Below are 19,575 nucleotides of genomic sequence, written 5' to 3'. Positions count from 1 at the left end.
GAGCGGTAGTCTCGTAATCTGGGGAACCGGGTTCGCTTCCCTGCTCCTCCACATGCAGCTGCTGGGTGACCTTGGGCCAGTCACACTTCTCTGAAGTCTCTCAGCCCCACTCACCTCACAGAGTGTTTGTTGTGGGGGAGGAAGAGAAAGGAGAATGTTAGCCACTTTGAGACTCCTGAAGGGGAGTGAAAGGCGGGATATCAAATCCAAACTCCTCCTCAGTCTAGGCCCCAGAATGTAGCTGGGGAAAAGGGATTATGCAATGGGCTACCTGTTCTTGAATTGTGAATCAGTTAAGATCAAATGTGTTCTTGAAAGCAACATATTCTGATTCTGGAAATACGGATTTAGCTGTTTGATTTGGAGATATCGCATTGATTTAGGGGTATGAATTAGGGATGGGGAGAATTTTTCTTCTTCCGCATTTTAATGAGGAGCTACCCGATCTTCACTTCTCAAATCAAAATGTGAATTGAAACTCAGCTATGATTCAACATTTGAACTTCTTCTGCAACGCCACTCCCCGGCCCAGTAATGTGTACCAGGTGTGTATATTTTGGGGGGAAGGGTGCATGAAAAGGCATAAATAGGTGAAAAGAGCTTACAGAATGCATTACACTAGGGAAATTTGCTTGCAAAAACAAGTTTCAAAACTGCATATTAAAATGTGTTGAGGGGGTTGTACCAAAATGCTAACAGATTTTCACAATGATGATGATGATGATGATGATGATTTTAATGCGGATTGCTTCAGGAAAGTAGAGAACTGAATTTAAGATTGTAAAAGAAAGAGAGAGAGAGAGAGAGAGAGAGAGAGAGAGAGAGAGAGAGAGAAAGGGAATCAACATTGACAAATTCATCCATCCTTTGTCTGAATGTTCTACTGTTCCCCTTTTGTGATGGCCACTGTTTTATATCAATCTTTGGGGTATAACTGGCTAAAATAGGGTGAGGTTAGGTTTGCATGGTTTATTTACTCCTCTCTCATAATTTAAATTCTAGGGAGTCCCCACAGGATTGGCCAAAGCAGTATGGTACAGCCTGGAAAGTGACTAGCAGTGCCTAATTGTGCCTTATTTTGAAGAGCAAAAAAGAGGACACTGACGCCCATTCAAGCAAATAAATGTGATTTCTCTTGAATTTTACCCCTGAAAAAGAGGACATGTCCTGGAAAAAGAGGACACATGGCCTCAACCAGAACCAGGGCCTTTTCAACACTGGCTCCGGCCTGGTGGAACGCTCTGTCTCATGAGACCAGGGCCCTGCAGGATCTGATTTCTTTCTGCAGGGACTGTAAGACAAGAGTTGTTCCACCTGCCCTTCAGCTTGGAATCAATTTGATTCCCTCCCCCTCTTCTTTTTCCTTTCTCCTCCTGTGATAGAACTCCTGTTTGGGGACTTCCCTGGCTTTTTTCTGGCCCATGTAGGACCAGGCTGGATAGTTAGCCTTGGTGAAGACTTGACGTTTTCATCCCCAAACAGGTTTTTGATTTGAGTTTCCATTGAAATGAGGTTGTATTTTAATGTTTTAATGTTGTATTTTAATCTTGTTTTTAAGTTGTATTTCAATCAATTTGTTTTTATATCGGGTGTTAGCTGCCCTGAGCCCAGTCTTGGCTGGGAAGGGCAGGGTATAAATAAAATTCATTTATTATTATTATTATTATTATTATTATTATTATTATTATTATTATTATTGCCCTAGCACTGCAGGCTGATGTCATCCTCACTGGGTTCTCCTGGCCATTTTCCATCCAGCACATGCAGCATCCAGCCACCATCCAAGTGGCAACCAAGGAGTGCATTCTGACCCCACAACATGCACCACTATTTGCAGGTGGATACTATTCCTGTCATGTTATGGCCATGAGTCACTATATATATATACACACACACAAACACACACACAATACACACACACACACACACACACACACCACTTTTATCACCCTCTATGGCTCTATGGCACCTCGTGGCACAGTCCTTGTTGGGTTGGAAGCCTTGTTAAAGCCACTCCAGATTCCCACAGATCTTTTTTTAAAAAAATCCCAGTGCTGCACTTGAACCTTCACAGCACCTTTTTTTGCCCATTTTGTGATAGGTGGAGGCAAGTCTTAAAGCGTAATGTGTGCTGTGCTTTCCTTATTTAAGTTAATGAGGTGACCAGCAGGTCTTTTCAGACCAAACACGCCTTAAAGGTAAAGGGACCCCTGACTGTTAAGTCCAGTCACAAATGACTCTGGGGTTGCGGCGCTCATCTCACTTTACTGGCCGAGGGAGCCGGCGTTTGTCCACAGACAGTTTTTCCGAGTCATGTGGCCAGCATGACTAAGCCGCTTCTGGTGAAACCAGAGCAGCGCACGGAAACACCGTTTACCTTCCCACCGGAGCAGTACCTATTTATCTACTTGCATTCTGATGTGCTTTCAAACTGCTAGGTTGGCAGGAGCAGGGACCGAGCAACGGGAGCTCACCCCATCGCAGGGATTCGAACCGTCGACCTTCTGATCGGCAAGCCGTAGGCTCTGTGGTTTAGACCACAGCGCCACTAGTGTCCCAAAACATACCTTAGTAGCCCAGAACTAGCTCATAGGAGTGTTTTCCAAAGGTGCCAAGTTCAACTTCACTTCCTTGAATGGTCATGTGATGTCTGCAGGCTCAACTACATCTGCCAGCTACCATCTCTCTGTTTCATAGACTCCTAAAGCTGGAAGGGATCTTGAAGGTCACCTGGTCCAACCTTCCCTGTTCATTGAAGTCTGTAATGCATGCTACATCCTTGACAGAGAGCTATCCACTCCACCAGGAAAGGAAGGACTTATAGCAACGTCAAAGCATTTTCAAGGGTTGTGTTGTAGTTCACATCAACAGGATTTAGCCATAGACTTCAAACTGCCTTCCTCCCCCCCCCCCACCAACGTCCCTAATATGCATGAATGATAAAAAGAAAAAGGGGGTGCACTTACTACAATTACAAACAGAGCTGGGGCCACAAAAGCCCAGATTGTGCCATTCTTCAGCGAAAGCCAGCAGCTGCAAAGAGAAAGCAGAAGGCTTACTACATATTCAAAACACCAAGAGCTGTGTCCAATGGTAAAGGTAAAGGGACCCCTGACCATTAGGTCCAGTCGTGACCAACTCTGGGGTTGCGGCGCTCAACTCGCTTTATTGGCCGAGGGAGCCAGCGTGCAGCTTCCGGGTCATGTGGCCAGCATGACTAAGCCGCTTCTGGCGAACCAGAGCAGTGCACGGAAACGCCGTTTACCTTCCCGCTGGAGCGGTACCTATTTATCTACTTGCACTTTGACGTGCTTTCGAACTGCTAGGTTGGCAGGAGCAGGGACCAAGCAACAGGAGCTCACCCCATCACAGGGATTCAAACCGCCGACCTTCTGGTCGGCAAGTCCTAGGCTCTGTGGTTTAACCCACAGCGCCACCTGCATCCCGTGCTAGTGGATGGGTGAGTTTTAATGTTGCACAACAGAGGAATCCAACACATCAGCAGAAACTGGCCACACAGCTAGCAGTAGCTCAGGCAACAGATTGCACAGCCCATTGCGCAACAAAGCGACCTGCTTATGCAACAACATCTCGCTGGTATAAAACATTTCACTAGGGGACAAGTATACCGCAAAATGACTTTTGACTTAGTACTACACTGGATGCAACTCCAGGTTCGTAATGTTCAGGGCCAGCCCCATCTTAAGCCATACTGAGCCACTTGAGTCTGGTGGTGGAACCTGGGTGGCAGAATGTACCCCCTGCCTCCAGGGACCCCTAGCTAAGAGGACCAGTGGTCAGGGATGATGGGAATTGTAGTCCCAAACATCTGGAGGGCCGTGGTTTGCCTATGCCTGTGTTAAGCCATAGGAAAAGGGTCACAAGGCGGTAGACCTATTGATTCCCCCTTCCTGCACAGCGGTTTTGGGTGGGCTTTCACTCAGACAGATACATCACAGGTGGGAAGCAGCAATTGCCTCTATTGACATGTCTCCAGGTGGTGGTGCTGGGGCAAATATACAGAAACACATGCAATTTGTCATTTGTTTGGCAGCTGAACTGGATAACATGTCATTCATCAAAGAACAACTTGCTGTGAGCATTACTTTTTCAAAGAGCAGGGGGAGGGGGGCGGGGAGTAATCCAGATTCTCTCTTCCAGCTGTCAGCAAAGAAGAGGAGGCAGTATGTGACTTATTTATAATTCTTTCAGATGTAAATAGAGACGCAGAGGAGAAATTCTGTTCAATTCACATTTTAATGCAAATGTATCTGATTCACATTTGTGAACCAAAACACAACTATCCCCCCCCCACAAAACATCACTCTTTTGCCCTTTTCCATGTGTTGCAATGCAGTTGTCCAATCAAAAAGAAGTCTTCAGAAAAGTGTGCAAAAAATGCATACATTGGTGAAAATAAAATACCCAAATCCATTATGTTAGGGAAATTTGTTTGCATAATGTGTCTATTAAGCAAAGTTGCTAAGCAATCTCCCTTTTAAAAATGCATTATTGTATGCTGTTTTCACTAATATAGTCATTTTTATGCATAATTTATCCTAGTATGTGCATTGTTTACACATTACTTGGCTGGAGAACTGGGCTACAAAATTCAGAGAAGTGTGAGTGTAGAAAAATGGTTGTGTTTCAGCTTGCTTGTTGTTCTGGAAAGTACAAATTAGGTAGGTTCATCTCTAAATGTGAACTGAAGTAAATTTCTCCTCCAGTGGGTCTAAGACCCTTCTTATTCTCTTGTCTCTTTTTTGTCTTTGTCCTTCAAGTGGAGAGAGAGAAAGAGGCTTCTCTCTCTTTTCATGGCATGGAGGAAGTGGCTAGAAATAAGCTTTTCTCCAACTTAAATGCCCAATGTGGGGGCTATCCAACGAATCAGATCAGCATGTGATTGTTAGTTTCTGTTTTGCCACTGTAATGGGTATGAGTTACTTGTGCGTAAACTGGTGCCTTTCTAGGCTAATTTGCCTTGTTAAACCTTTCTGACTGCACAGCCCTTTCTCATGGTGGCTGCCTCAGTCGCTGGCAGAATCCGTCAGTGGGCGTTTCTTGAACCTCTTCCAACATAAAAGTTGTTTGACACCCAGTCTCCTCCTCCTCTCACTGCGCGGGAGTCTTCTGCGCAGGGAGGGCATGGGTAGCGGAGGACCTGGGCTCTCCTCACTGATGTCCAGTGAAGAGTCCTGGAGCCCTCTCTCCAATTCCCCCATCTGCCTCCCTTTATCCCTGGTGTTGCGCTGATTGGCTTCCCCCTCTACTGAGCTGTTTCTCCCCCTGCTGCTGGGTCCTTCGCCAGCATCATCTGGGAGCCTCCCCTTCGCCTCTCGCTCGGATGTCAGTTCCCTGACAGCCACTGAGCAGCTGCTTGGAGTCACAGGACTCTGTTTACATTCCAGAGACAGTCCAGGCTATTGGAAGTTTCACGGGAGACTAGAGACGGATGTGACGTTACTGGTTTCCTGTTTCCTTTGTGCCTTTGTTTCAGTTGCTCTCTGCTTTCATAGAGAGAGGATGTCTTTTCTGTCTGCGTAGCTTAGAAATAAAACTCTTTACAATGTAGCCCAAACCTCCTGTCTCTTTCCTGTGCTGGAAACTCTGCTGAATGGAACGTCCCTTGGAGCCTTATCAAAAGCTTAGGTCGTTATTCATCGGGAGGCGATTTCAAAGGACTCGTGGAAAGAAAATGAGCTTTATCAGCTTGGCCGAGCGGAGATCCTGACAGTGATTGAGATAAGATGAAGTGCTTCTTCACACAGTGCATAATCCCTTTGTGAAATCTACTGCCACAAGTTGTGGACGGCCATCCTGACTTGGCCCCAGACACACTGATTAGATGTTTGGAAGCTGTGGCTGGATGGTTACATGGGAGCTGGTTGAAGATAAATCCTTCAAAGACAGAGGTCCTTTGGCTGGGTCGGGACGATATGGGATTGGGGGGGCAACTCCCATCTCCTGCGGGGGCACAATTAGTGCCAGCGCCATCCATTAAGAGTTTGGGTGTAATCCTCGACATCTCCCTTTCTATGGAGGCGCAGATTGCAGCTATAACAAAGGCAGCATTTTTTTATCTCCACCAAGCTAAGCAGTTGGCTCCTTACCTCTCTCACCCTGACCTAGCCACTGTGATCCACACGACGGTCACCTCCAGACTTGATTATTGTAACTCACTCTATGTGGGGCTGCCCTTGAGACTTATCCAGAAACTCCAGCGGGTGCAGAATGCCGTGGCAAGACTCCTTACGGGGTCCTCCCTCGCCATGGGATCACATTCACCCAGTGCTATACCAGCTGCACTGGCTCCCAGTGGGGTACAGGATCAGGTTTAAGGTGCTGGTTTTAACCTTTAAAGCCTTATACGGCCTAGGACCCTCATGCCTACAGGACCACCTCTACTGGTATGCCCCACAGAGGACTTTACAGTCTTCAAATAAAAACATCTTGGAGATCCCGGGCCACAGGGAGGTTAGACTGGCCTCAACCAGAGCCAGGGCTTTTTTGGCCATGGCCCCGCTCTGGTGGAATGCTTTGTCACAAGAGACTAGGGCCCTGCGGGACTTGACACCTTTCTGCAGGGCCTGCAAGACAGAGCTGTTCCGTCAGGCCTTTGGCTGTTCCTCACAGAACTCTAACCCAATGGTTGCCATTAATTTGATTCTGAATTGATTTTAGAATGTATTTTAATTAATTGACTGTGTGATTTTATGTACTCTGTGCTATATTTACCTGTTGTTAGCCGCTCTGAGCCTGGCATTGGCCGGGGAGGGTGGGATACAAATAAATTATTATTATTATTATTATTATTATTATTATTATTATTATTATTATTATTATTATTATTGTGTTGGCATTACAAAGACATTAGATGGATTTGGGAAGGAAGGCATGTCAATGGCAAGCAGACATGATATGGCTCTATACTACCTCCAGGATCAGAGGCAGCAAGGGCTGTTCACCTTCATGTCCTCCTTACGGTGTCCTGTAGGCACCTATAGTTGACCACTGTCACAAAGAGGGTGCTACTTGATAGGCCTTTGGTCTGGTGCAGCAGGGCTCTTCTTTTGTACACCTTCCCAACCAATTGTTTGAACTTGGTTTGTGTCAATCCTCCCATTGGTCACATTTCAAAATGGGATGGATATGCTTGACTATGGACATTTCAAGGGTAGAATCAGTAACCCTCAAATCTGTGTATTACTGCTCCATGGGGTGAGCTTCTGCAGGGATATAGTTGGAATGCTTCCTGGACAGGAAAGGATACATGGACTCCTCCATTCAGGAAGGAGCTTACTGTTCAGGCTGAGAAATTGCCTGGGCAATGGTGGTGTGAAACAGCTGTGGCAGGTTGTCCAATGCCCACACACTGTTGGACCCAAACAGTTCTTCTATATTTCAGAACTTACTTGTCTTCTCCATAGCTTTCCACAGCTGACGTTACTGAGATGACGCAGAGCAACAGTGGACAGCCTGCATATTCAAAATGAGAAGAAGGAAAAGAAATTTGTTAGACCAATTTATCCATGTATGCAACTACAGCAGCAAGAATGTTACTTGCCCCAAAGTGAAAAGAAACAGAAGTCTCAGTAAAGGAAGAACAGATACGAAAATTGTTGGACTATGCAGAAATGGCGAAACTGACCAGAAGAATAAGAAATCAAGGTAACAAACTTTTTATAAAAGAATGGAAATGGTTTATTGAATATTTACAGATAAATTGTAAACAGATAAAAACATTAGCAGGATTATTGTAATAACCTGCAGTCTTATAAGAGTATATATTTACAGTAGATAATTAAATGAGTAAGTCAAATGAATTTCGATATGCAGAAGATACTAAAAAATAAATGTAAGGAACTGCAGGAAGAGGGAGATGGAAGTCAAATTTTGAAATGTAAAATTCATTGTAAAACTAATGAAATGTATAAATTTGAAAAGCATAAATAAAAACTAAAAGAAAAGAAAGGAATTTGTTAGACCATTCTTTCTTCTTACTGAAGAAAATAACAACAACAACAACAACAACAACAACAACAACAACAACAACAACAACAACAGAATAGGCTTGCTTCCTCTAATTCCTTTCTGTCACAAGCAGACTTACATGTCCCATGTCAGTAAAAAGTCTATCAAATCTATCTGTCATCTTTTTTTTTTTTTGGTTTTTTGCTTTTTGCATAAGCATAAGCATAACTGGTAACCAGGAGCAAAATGCAAGGGAAGAACGGGAAAAGGGGAGGAGGGACTCCAGGCGAAAGGAAAGTATCTAGACAGGAAGAAATTAAAGACCTAGATTTTCTGTGGTTAAAAATTAAGGAGGAACTTAAACAGAATGAAAACAACATAGAGAATAAATTAGAGGAAATGCAAGAGAGGATAGATAGGAGAATAGAGGGAGCAATAGGGGAGCTCTCGAATAAAGTTCAAGAGTTAGCGGTCAAAGCAAAGACTTTTGAGGAGTCCAATAAAAAAATACAGAAAGATATGAGAGAACAGAAAAGGGAGACAGAAAAAGTAAAGGAGGAGATACGAGAAGTAAATAAGACGCAGGAGCAGATCTGGGACAATATTGCAATGACGGAAATGCGACAGAGGCAAATGCATTTAAAATTCAGAGGTATAGAGGAAGAGATGAAAGAGAATATTAAGGAGAAAATAATTAAGGAACTGGCTAAGTGGTTAGAGGTGAAAGAAGAGGAGGTCGCATATACGATAGAAAACGCCTTTAGAATTAAAATGAGAACATACCAGAACAAGACTAAGAGGCCCCTTGGAGACTGCTTAGTAGTGTTTAACTCAATGGGAATGAGGAATCTAATACTCAAAACGAGCTATCATAAAAAATTAATAATAGGCGGTAGACCAATAATCGTCCTTAAAGAGATACCAGTCAGATTGTTACATAAGAGGGAGGGATATAGATACATAACAGGAGTCTTGAGAAGGAATAATATTCAATTTAGATGGGAATTCCCCGAGGGAATTGCCTTTTTCTTCAAAGACAAGAGATTTAAGCTGACTAGCCCATTAGAGGTGGAAAAATTTCTGAGGAGATATGAGAGGGAGCTTGGTAAAAAGGAGGACAGAACAGCAGAGGGGCAGGAAGTTGGAGATGGGGGAGGCGGGGGTGGGGGGAAATCGAGGTTGTGAGGGGGGAGGGAGGGGAGATGGGGAGATGGAGGGGGAGGAAGGCGTGGTGGAAGAGGAGGAAACAGAGGAGGAGGAAGAAACAAGTAACTGAAAGTCAGATATAAACTTGATATTTTATTTTAATAATGTCATTAACCTTTCTAACTTGGAATGTTAACGGGCTAAATGAGAAACTAAAAAGGAATAAAATAGAGAAAGTCTTGAGGAATAAAAAATGTGATGTGGTGTGTTGCCAAGAGACCCATGTAGCTAAAAAACACAAACATATATTGGTGAATAAAAGGCTGGGACTGGAGTTTATTAACTCAGAGGTGAATAAAAAAAGAGGGTTGGTGACTTATTTTAAAGAAAAATTGGAACCCAAAATAATCTGTAAGGATGAGGAGGAGAGGATCTTAGGGATCCAAATTACCCATCAAGGGAAAAAATTTAACGTAGTATCAGTTTATGCTCCCAACACAAATAAAACTGAGTTTTTTAAAAAATTGGAACAAATACTACTAGAATTAGAAAATGATAAATTAATCTTACTGGGAGATTTGAATGGAGTCCCTGAACCCGGGATAGATAGAAGTGAAAAAAGAAGGAAAGGGAAGCAGGGGAAGCTCCCAAAAACCTTCCATGATCTCCAAGAAAATTTAGACCTGATTGACATATGGAGGTTCAAAAACCCAACAGGAAAACAGTTTACGCATTTCTCAGGGGTACACCAGAGCTGGGGTAGAATAGACCAGATCTGGGTCTCTAGAGAGCTCTCGATAAGATCGGTGAAATGCGAAATAGAACCTAGAACCCTCTCGGACCACAACCCAATTTTTTTGGAAATAAAGTGCAAACCAATAGGACTATATAGATGGAGAATGAACGATTACTTGCTGGAGCAAGATGAGACCATTGGTAAGGCAAAGAATATCTTGAAAGAGTATTTTGACCTAAATTTGAATAAAGGAACTAAAATTGAAGTGGTCTGGGAGGCAAGTAAGGCACTACTTAGAGGCTTCCTGATTCAACAGAATAAATATAGAAAAAACCTGAGGGAAGCTAAGAAGGAAGAAATAGTCAAACAATTAAAAGAAGCAGAGGGGAAATTAATAATAAATCCTGGAGATGAGAGAACCAAACACGTCTGCAAACTATTACAAACTCAATACGCAACACTGTTAAATCAAGAGATAGAATGGGGAATAAAAACGATGAAACAAAAGTACTTTGAGTCGGCAAATAAGACAGGTAAGCTGTTAGCGTGGCAACTGAGAAAAAGGTAAAAACAAAGGGTGATCAACAAAATTAAATGGGAAGACCAAACAATAGAAGATCCCAATGAGATAAATCAAAAGTTCCTCCAGTACTATGAAACCTTGTACAGAAAAAAGGAGAATGAAGATATAAATGAGATAGGAAGATATTTGGAAAGGAATGGAGGGGAACAGCTGTCAGAGGAGGAAAAGGCACTTCTAAATGAACCAATAACGGTGGAAGAGGTCAGAGAAGCTATCAAAAAAATGAAGCCCGGGAAGGCCCCAGGCCCAGATGGCCTCTCTCAAAAGTACTATAAAACCTTAGAGGAATATTTGGCCCCGATACTTAGTAATGTAATTAATAACATCTTGCAAGGAGGGGAAATGCCTGATTCGTGGAGAGAGGCCTATATCACAGTAATACCTAAAGCAGATTCAGATATACTTGATGTAAAAAACTACAGACCAATTTCATTGCTTAATAATGATTACAAGATCTTTGCAGGAATAATGGCGAATAGACTAAAGAGATATTTGAATAGAGCGATCCATAAAGATCAAGCCGGATTCCGGCCTGGCAGGCAGATAAAGGATAACGTAAGACATGTAGTTAATATAATTGAATATTTGGATCTCAGGATTGATATCCCTGCTGCTTTAATTTTTATAGATGCCGAAAAGGCCTTTGATAATGTATCTTGGCACTTTCTCATAAAATGTATGGAGAAGGTAGGAATAAGTGGGCCATTCCTAGAAGGCATAAGGGCAATCTACTCAGACCAAAGAGCAAGACTAATTATTAATAGTAACTTGACGAATTCGTTTAAGAATACAAAAGGCACAAGGCAGGGGTGCCCTCTGTCACCTCTATTATTTGTTATGGTCCTGGAAGTCATACTGAATAAAATAAGAGAAACACCGGAAATAAGAGGGATCAAAATTGGTAAAAAGGAATATAAAGTAAAGGCTTACGCCGACGATCTAGTAATTTCAATAGAAGACCCCACAAAAGGGATAAACACAGTTATCAAATTAATGGAGGAATTTGGAAGGTCATCTGGGTTCAAACTAAACAAAGTTAAAACAAAGATGCTGATAAAAAATGTAGATGAACAATCAAAAAACAAAATTGAGGTCGAATCTGGGATAAAGACGTCGAAAAAGGTTAAATACTTGGGTATTTGGGTCTCCACAAAAAATATAAATCTGGTGGAAGACAATTATAATAGAACTTGGAGAGAGTGCAAAAAAGATCTAGATAGTTGGAGCAGACTGCAACTCTCCTGGGAAGGGAGAATGGCTGCTATCAAAATGAATATCCTCCCAAAAATGATATTTCTATTCCAAAATATTCCGGTAATAAGGGGCACAACAATGTTTAAGGAATGGCAGAGAACCTTGTCTAGGTTTATCTGGCAGGGCAAAAGGGCCAGAATTAAATATAAGCTGCTCACCGACAGAAGAGATAGAGGAGGGTTTGCGGTCCCGAATTTACAACTGTATTACGAGGCCTCGTGTCTCTGTTGGACTAAAGAATGGATAACCCTAGATAACACCGACCTATTGGATTTGGAGGGCTTTGATGCTAGGTTTGGGTGGCATGCATACTTATGGCAGGATAAAGGGAGAGTGCATGCAGGATTCTCCACTCACATTATAAGAGGGGCGCTGCTGGAAGTATGGAATAGATGTAAGAGATTGGTAGAAAAGGACACCCCATGGTGGCTATCACCCATTGATATCCTAGCAATTAAGAAATTAAACATGGAAGGCAAAAGGTGGACATACGCTGATCTCCTGAGAAAGTCTGATAAAGGATGGGAAATCAGGCCCTACGAAGAGTTAAAAGATAAATTAACGGGATGGTTTCAATTCCACCAAATCAATGCCTTATGGAATGAGCATAAAAAAGTCGGAATGAGCAAGAATAAATCTAAGTTCCAACTAGAAATAATAGAAGGGAAGTCTAAACTCTTAACCAAAATGTACAACCAACTACTAGACTGGGATACTATGGACGAGGAGGTCAAAGAGGTTATGATTAAATGGGCCATAGACTTAGGATACCCCCTAGAATACGAAAGATGGACAAAACTATGGAATAAGGATATGAAATTTTCAGCCTGTGTCGGTCTCCGAGAAAATATGGAAAAGATGATGTACCGTTGGTACATCACACCAACAAAATTAGCTAAAATGTATAAAACCGGAGACAAGACCTGTTGGAAATGTAAGAAGAAGGAGGGAGATTTCCATCATATGTGGTGGACCTGTGAGGTGGTAAAGAAATTCTGGGCCTCAGTTTATGATGAATTAAAAAAGATTCTAAAGTATACCTTCCCCAAAAAGCCCGAGGCATTCCTTTTGGGAATGGTCGGGGATGAAATCAAGAAAGACGACCAAACCCTATTTCAGTACGCAACAGTATCCGCTAGGATACTGTTGGCACAGAATTGGAAAACACCCAACGTCCCAACAATCAGAGAATGGCAAACCAAACTAATTGAGTATATTGATTTAGCAATAATGACACAGAAAATCAGGCAACAGAAAAACACCAAATTTATTAATGATTGGAACAAATTCCTCTCATACATGGAGACGATTTTAGGAAATATCAAAATCACAGTAGGTATAATATAAAAACTGCGAGGTAGCAATATTGGTTAACAAAAGACACTGCCGAATATATTACTGAATTACAGCTCACGTTGCGGTGGTGGGAAGTCTAACAATGCAACAGATGTGTATAAGGACTTAGTACCTGAACAGTATGGAATTTGATTTTGGATTTATTTAATTTTTTTTCTCTTCTTTTTACCTTCTTTGATGATGTTGTTTTAGTGAACGATGTATATGTGTTTTTAATTTGTTGGAATAAAAATAAAGGCTTTAAAATTTTTTTTTAAAAAAAAATCTATCTGTCATCAATCTATATCTATCTATCTTTTCTTTCTATTATACCCTGCCTTTTTCCCTGACAGGGACTCAAGACAGCTTACAGATAAAAGAACAGCTAAAACATAGGGGGAAAATCATTACACACAATTAAACATTGATAGAATCAAAACTCTCTCTCTCTCTCTCTCTATATATATATATATGCATAAAAATCTATTAAGACCATACAACTAATTACAATACAAATAGCACTACATCAGTCCTTTTATAAAGGGACAAGATCCAGAGGTGGCTGGTGCCCATTGGGACTGGTGGGTTGGAAAGCAGGGAGCCCCACCTGCAGATGGGGCCACAGACAGGCAGACAATTGATTCTGTCTTTCTCCCCGTCTTCCTAGTTCTACAATCGCAGCACTCGCATTAAGGAGGAGGAAGCCAATGGGAAGTTACCACCAAATGAAATGGTTGAAAGTCAGAAAACAGGCAGATGAGGACTGGTTGAGGGCAGACTGAGGTTGGTGGAGCAGTGCCCCATTTGCCCTATTCAGTGGCCCCCTTCTGAAGTTCATTTTATTTTGTTATTATATTCTAATCCCACTTTTTCTCCAAGGAGCTCAAGGTGGCATACACCCTTCTCCCCCTCTCCATTTTAACCTCACAAGAAGCTTGTGGAGTAGGTTGGGCTCAGGGACAGTGACTAGCCCAAGGTCACCCAGTGAGCTTCATAGCTAAGTGGTCTCAAAGGGTCTACTCCCACACTCTAACCACAACTGCTGGGGAAGGTTAGTGGCTAAGACTGAAAGCTTATACACATTTACATGGGAGTAAGTCTCATTGAAAGGGACACGGGTGGCGCTGTGGTCTAAACCACTGAGCCTAGGGCTTGCTGATCAAAAGGTCACGGTTTGAATCCCTGTGACGGGGTGAGCTCCCATTGCTCGGTCCCAGCTCCTGCTAACCTAGCAGTTCGAAAGCACATCAAAGTGCAAGTAGATAAATAGGTACCACACCGGCAGGAAGGTAAACGGCATTTCTGTGTGCTTCTCTGGTTCGCCAGAAGCAGCTTAGTCATGCTGGCCACATGACCCAGAAGCTGTATGCTGGCTCCCTCAGCCAGTAAAGCGAGATGAGCGCCGCAACCCCAGAGTCTTCCGCTACTGGACCTAACAGTCAGGAGTCCCTTTACCTTTACCTTTAAGTCTCATTGAACGAATAGGATTCATGTCTGCAAGATCCTCAGTAAAGTGTGGAGAATTCGGTTACAGAGGTACAAGAGTACACAATCTGAAACTCAGTCTGAAACTCTGAAACTCAAAGGGACTTTTGGAAGCGAAGGAAGTCTAGTACTCAATGTAAAAGTAGCGATGGAAGAAATGGTCACACACTGCTAGTCTTATATTTGGGTTTAGTTTTTAGGTTTTATTCTGCAAGGGAGATTAAGAGCTTTTTTGCAATTATGAATATATATATATATATATATAAAACCGCAGCGCCTAGGACTTGCCGATCGCATGGTCGGTGGCTTGAATCCCCGCCACGGGGTGAGCTCCCATTGCTCGGTCCCAGCGCCTGCCAACCTAGCAGTTCGAAAGCACCCCCGGGTGCAAGTAGATAAATAGGAACCGCTTACTAGTGGGAAGGTAAACGGCGTTTCCGTGTGCTGCTCTGGCTCACCAGAGCAGCTTCGTCACGCTGGCCACGTGACCCAGAAGTGTCTCCGGACAGCGCTGGCTCCCGGCCTCTAGAGTGAGATGAGCGCACAACCCTAGAGTCTGTCAAGACTGGCCCGTTCGGGCAGGGGTACCTTTACACACACACACACACACACACACACACACACACACACACATATATATAACGACACCTTTGTAATTTGGCCACACGGGAAAGAAAAACTAGATAGCTTCCTCACACATCTCAACAGCCTACACCCCAAAATACAATTCACTATGGAAATAGAAGCCAACAACCAACTTCCCTTCCTTGACGTCCTAATCTACAAAAAACCTGATGGCTCCCTAGGACACACTATCTACCGGAAAAAAACACACACCAACCGCTACTTACACGCACAATCACACCACCACCCTGCACAAATAAACTCCGTAGCCAAGACTCTCATCTCCAGAACCAAACGCCTGGCTGACAAAGACCACTTGACAACTGAGTTACAGAATCTCTCAAATGTGTTAATCGCCAACGGATACCAGCAAAACAGGGTTACGAAACTAATCCAAAAAGAAACACCCCCCAAAAACCAAGACACAGAAGAAAACAATGGCATGGCCCTCCTTCCTTATATCAAGGGCACTACAGATAAAATTAGCAAAATCCTCCATAAACACAATATCAAAACAGCCTTTTGCACCAACCAAAAAATAGCCAATATCCTCAGAAACCCCAAAGATAAAATCCAGTTAGAAAACCAAGGGGTCTATGAAATACCCTGCAAAGTCTGCCCAGCCACGTACATTGGACAAACAAACAGACGAATAAATGCACGTATCGCAGAACACAAGAATGCCGTCAAAAAAGAAGAAAAAACTTCCTCTCTTTACCAACACATGAAAGAAACAGGACACGAAATTAATTTTGCAGATTCCAAATTGCTCTTTAACATGGAACACCACCACAAGAGAATAATCATGGAAGCCATCGAGATAGAGAAACACCCTCACAACATGAACAAGCGTGACGACACGTCCCGCCTGCCAGACATCTGGAAATTAGCCCTCCCCACAAAAACCGACACCAGAACCAGAGGCACACAGAACGCCATCTCCAATCAACCTCACCAGACCCAAACCCAGACCCTCTCCACAGATAAATTACAGACACCATCCAGTAGCCAAACCACAGTGGCACCTCCGGATGCTGCACCCCCCTGCAATCCCTACACAGATCTGGCTGGCACAGGGCACAAAACCACAGCTCGCCCCTATACACGAAGCCAAGCCAGAGCACAACTAAGTGCAGTACAGCCATCTTCTCAGGAAAAAAAACTCTTCACAAGCTCAAGAGGTCAAGACACGAAAGCTTTAGCAACTAATCCACTCCTAATGACCCTCCTAAATGGTACTCAGAATATCACTCAAGAAATCTCTCAGGATATCCCTCAAGTAATTAATGAACAAAAGAAGAAAAGGCACACTAACCTGGGAACTTCCTCTCTGCCCAGAACGTTGGAGGCTATACACCACACCCCCTCAACAGTATTTATAGGAACTCAAACACTGAGATCCTGCTCTGTTCCAGTAACAAGAAGCCGAAAGCACCAGCCTGAAGATGACGAGTGAGACCTCGTCGAAACGTCGCCTAGACACCCCAACTCTTACACGGGAAGACACCCGAAGACAACAAAACCTGCATTCCTGTACCCGTGAAAATCTACGAAAGCAAATATATATATATATATATATATTCCATCCAAGTACCAAGCATAAAATCTGCAATGATACCTCTGGAATCCAAATGTAGCACCTGATATCCTGCTCTTCTGACCGTTCATTTTTCTTCTATTCATTGTTAGTGGATAATGCTAATAGATAAAATGACACACATGTTTTACCAGGGTTTGAATAATTTGGAACTGCATTATTGTACAAATAAGTAAGAAAGAGAGGGAGAAATCATTCACATTTCTTTTTAAATAATCAGAATGCAAATTTTAAAACTAGCTGCAACAATTTTCAGGCAGTATAATAATGTTACAGAAATGCTTTGGGAAAGTGAATGTTAAGGGAGCTTGAATGAATTATAGCATTTTGAATATAATCTTCTTATATTTCCTAATATGATTTCTATGTATTCATTCTTGAAGGCACGTTTCCTCTCCAAAAGAGCTTATACCCCAAATACAACTAGATCTTCTAAACAATAAACAAAAAAAGCTTTTCAGTACTTCTGACAGCAATAGTCTTCTGCAAGAATCCTCTGTTTTTGCAAGCCTGTTTACCAGCAATGAAAAGAGGTCCCATTTCCATTATTTGGGGTGGGGGAGCTTTGACTTAGATCCTCAACCTCAGCCCTCCAGATGTAGCTAGCAGGACCAGTGGTCAGGGATGATGGGAATTGTAGTCTCAAAACATCTGGAGGGCCAAGGTTGAGAAAGTCTGACTTAGATGGAAGTGACTTCAATGGCAGCTGTACTTCCCAGTTCCTCACCTGCCCAATGTGCAACCAATGGGGGAGGAAGAGAAGTGTGTGGGGAGTGCACCACCCCTGGCAACTTCGATTCCGGTGGGGTGCCATTGCGGCTGCCCCCCACCTGCCCTGGGCACCACACCCCCACAAGCAGCATGCCATGCCCCCAGTATGCACATCACGCCCTTTTGGGCGGAGCATCACGCCCCTGGGATGCGTGCCAGCCCCACCCCCACCTGCTCTCCGCCCCCAGTGCCGGAGCATGAAGCTCTGCCATTGAGTGCAACATATATTTCCTCCACTCACCCATGCAGAGTGAGGGCAATGTGATACAAGAAGCACTGCCTTCACTTTTAATTGACTTCATTTGCCTTCAGTGCTACCAGCAGGAAAAATCTGACTGGCCGTTTGGCACTGTGACATCATGTTCACATCTTTCTGGCCAATTGGTTGAGACCACATTTTGGAGGAAGAAGCAGCTCTGGGGGAAGAAAAATATATATTCCTGAAGTGGCTGCTTAGAGAAACAATGCTGTGTTACTGGCCCCTTGGCTCCATTAGGCAGCCCCAGATGCAAAAGGAGGAGGAGGAGGTAAGAGGGAGGAGGGAGGAAGGAACTGGATGGTGGGTACTCAGGGATGGAGGAGATAGAGCCTCCCCAGGGGCGGATTTAGGTTTGATGAGGCCCTCAGCTACTGAGGGTAATGGGGTCCTTTATATGTCCAGCTGTCCTTTGTCAACAACAAATTGTCGCTGTTTTTTGTGTTGAATATATGCTATATGGTAATTTATGGACCTAATAGGTATCTAAAGGACGTGGGTGGCGCCCACGTCCTTTAGATACCTAAACCACAGAGCTTGCCAATCAGAAGGTTGGTGGTTCAAATCCCTGTGATGGGGTGAGCTCCTGTTGCTCGGTCCCTGCTCCTGCCAACCTAGCAGTTCAAAAGCACGTCAAAGTGCACGTAGATAAATAGGTACCACTGCAGCGTGAAGGTAAACAGCGTTTCCATGCGTTGCTCTGGTTCACCAGAAGCGGCTTAGTCATGCTCACCACATGACCCAGAATCTGTACACCGGCTCCCCCGGCCAGTAAAGCGAGATGAGCGCCGCAATCCCAGAGTCATCTGTGACTGGACTTAACAGTCAGGGGTCCCTTTACCTTTACCTTAATAGGTATCTAAAGCCATTTGCGCATAACAAAATGTGTATTTTATCAAAGTAATTGTTGAACTGAAATACAATTAAGAAGAAGTATATTAATAGTGAAATACAATTAAGAAGAAGTATATTTTTTGGAGGGCCCCCAAGAGAGTGGAGCACTAAGCTTTAGCTTGTTTAGCTTATACATAAATCCGGACCTGATCCTCCCCTTTAAATGTGAGGAAGGAGCTCTGTCTCCAGAACCCTCCTGCAAAGGGCCTGGACTCATCACAGGGAGAGCAGGACTTCAACCAGCTAGAGGGAGGGGCTGAACAGGAGGAGCTGGTAGTGGAGCAGCAGGAGAACGTAAGAACCTGAGAAGCGCCTGCTAGATCAGGTGATGGTCCATCTAGTCAAGTTTCCTGTTTGCACAGTGGCCAACCAGATGCCTATGGGAAGCCAGTAAGCTGGATTTGAGCACAAGAGGACTTTTCCCTGCTATGGTTTCCAACAACTGGCATTCGGAAGCAGTCTTGCTTCCAACTGTGGAGGCAGAGGACAGCCATCATGCCTAAGGGCAGTGACAGTTGTGTCGCTGAGAACCAGGTGCACCAGTCCAAGCACCAGCATGTGTGTTTGGGCACAGAAGAGTCATAGAGCAAGAAAGTCCCATACGTGAGCTCGCCCCACCTCATCTTTAAAAGTTTGGTCGTAGGGGTATATCTGTTAGAATTCCTGCTCCGTGATTGTAGTCATGGGATTGTTGTCTTTCACATGACGGTATATGTTTTGACTCCACAGAGTGGGAAGTGACCGAAACAGGATATTTGTGTTACTGTGTTCTGTGAAGTAGGACTATTGTCCTTTGTTCTTTTTTGTTGTTGTTTCTTTTTCTCTTTGCTGTCTGATGCTAGAGAGAGAGGGAGCCACGTTGCAGTGCTCCGTGTGTGTTTATATGTAAATAAAGTAGATTAGCCAAAATGCTGAGTTGCTGA

At 43.5% G+C, this 19,575-nt stretch overlaps 1 protein-coding gene across 3 annotated transcripts in view; it reads right to left on the bottom strand.

Annotated features, from left to right (window-relative positions):
- The window catches only part of ADGRD1 (adhesion G protein-coupled receptor D1), a 305,590-nt gene that overhangs the window by 64,964 nt on the left and 221,051 nt on the right, over window positions 1-19,575 (bottom strand). For all 3 annotated transcript variants that reach the window (XM_081174796.1, XM_081174797.1, XM_081174798.1), the window contains 2 exons: window positions 7,413-7,476; window positions 2,967-3,033 (listed from right to left, as the gene is read on the bottom strand). In XM_081174796.1, coding sequence (XP_081030922.1) covers window positions 2,967-3,033; window positions 7,413-7,476 — 131 coding nt within the window. The remainder of the gene's footprint in view (window positions 1-2,966; window positions 3,034-7,412; window positions 7,477-19,575) is intronic.

The sequence above is a fragment of the Podarcis bocagei genome, assembly GCF_964188305.1.
Source record: "Podarcis bocagei genome assembly, chromosome: 16".
Classification (NCBI taxonomy): Eukaryota; Metazoa; Chordata; class Lepidosauria; order Squamata; family Lacertidae; genus Podarcis; species Podarcis bocagei.
This window is presented reverse-complemented; position numbering and strand designations above follow the sequence as displayed.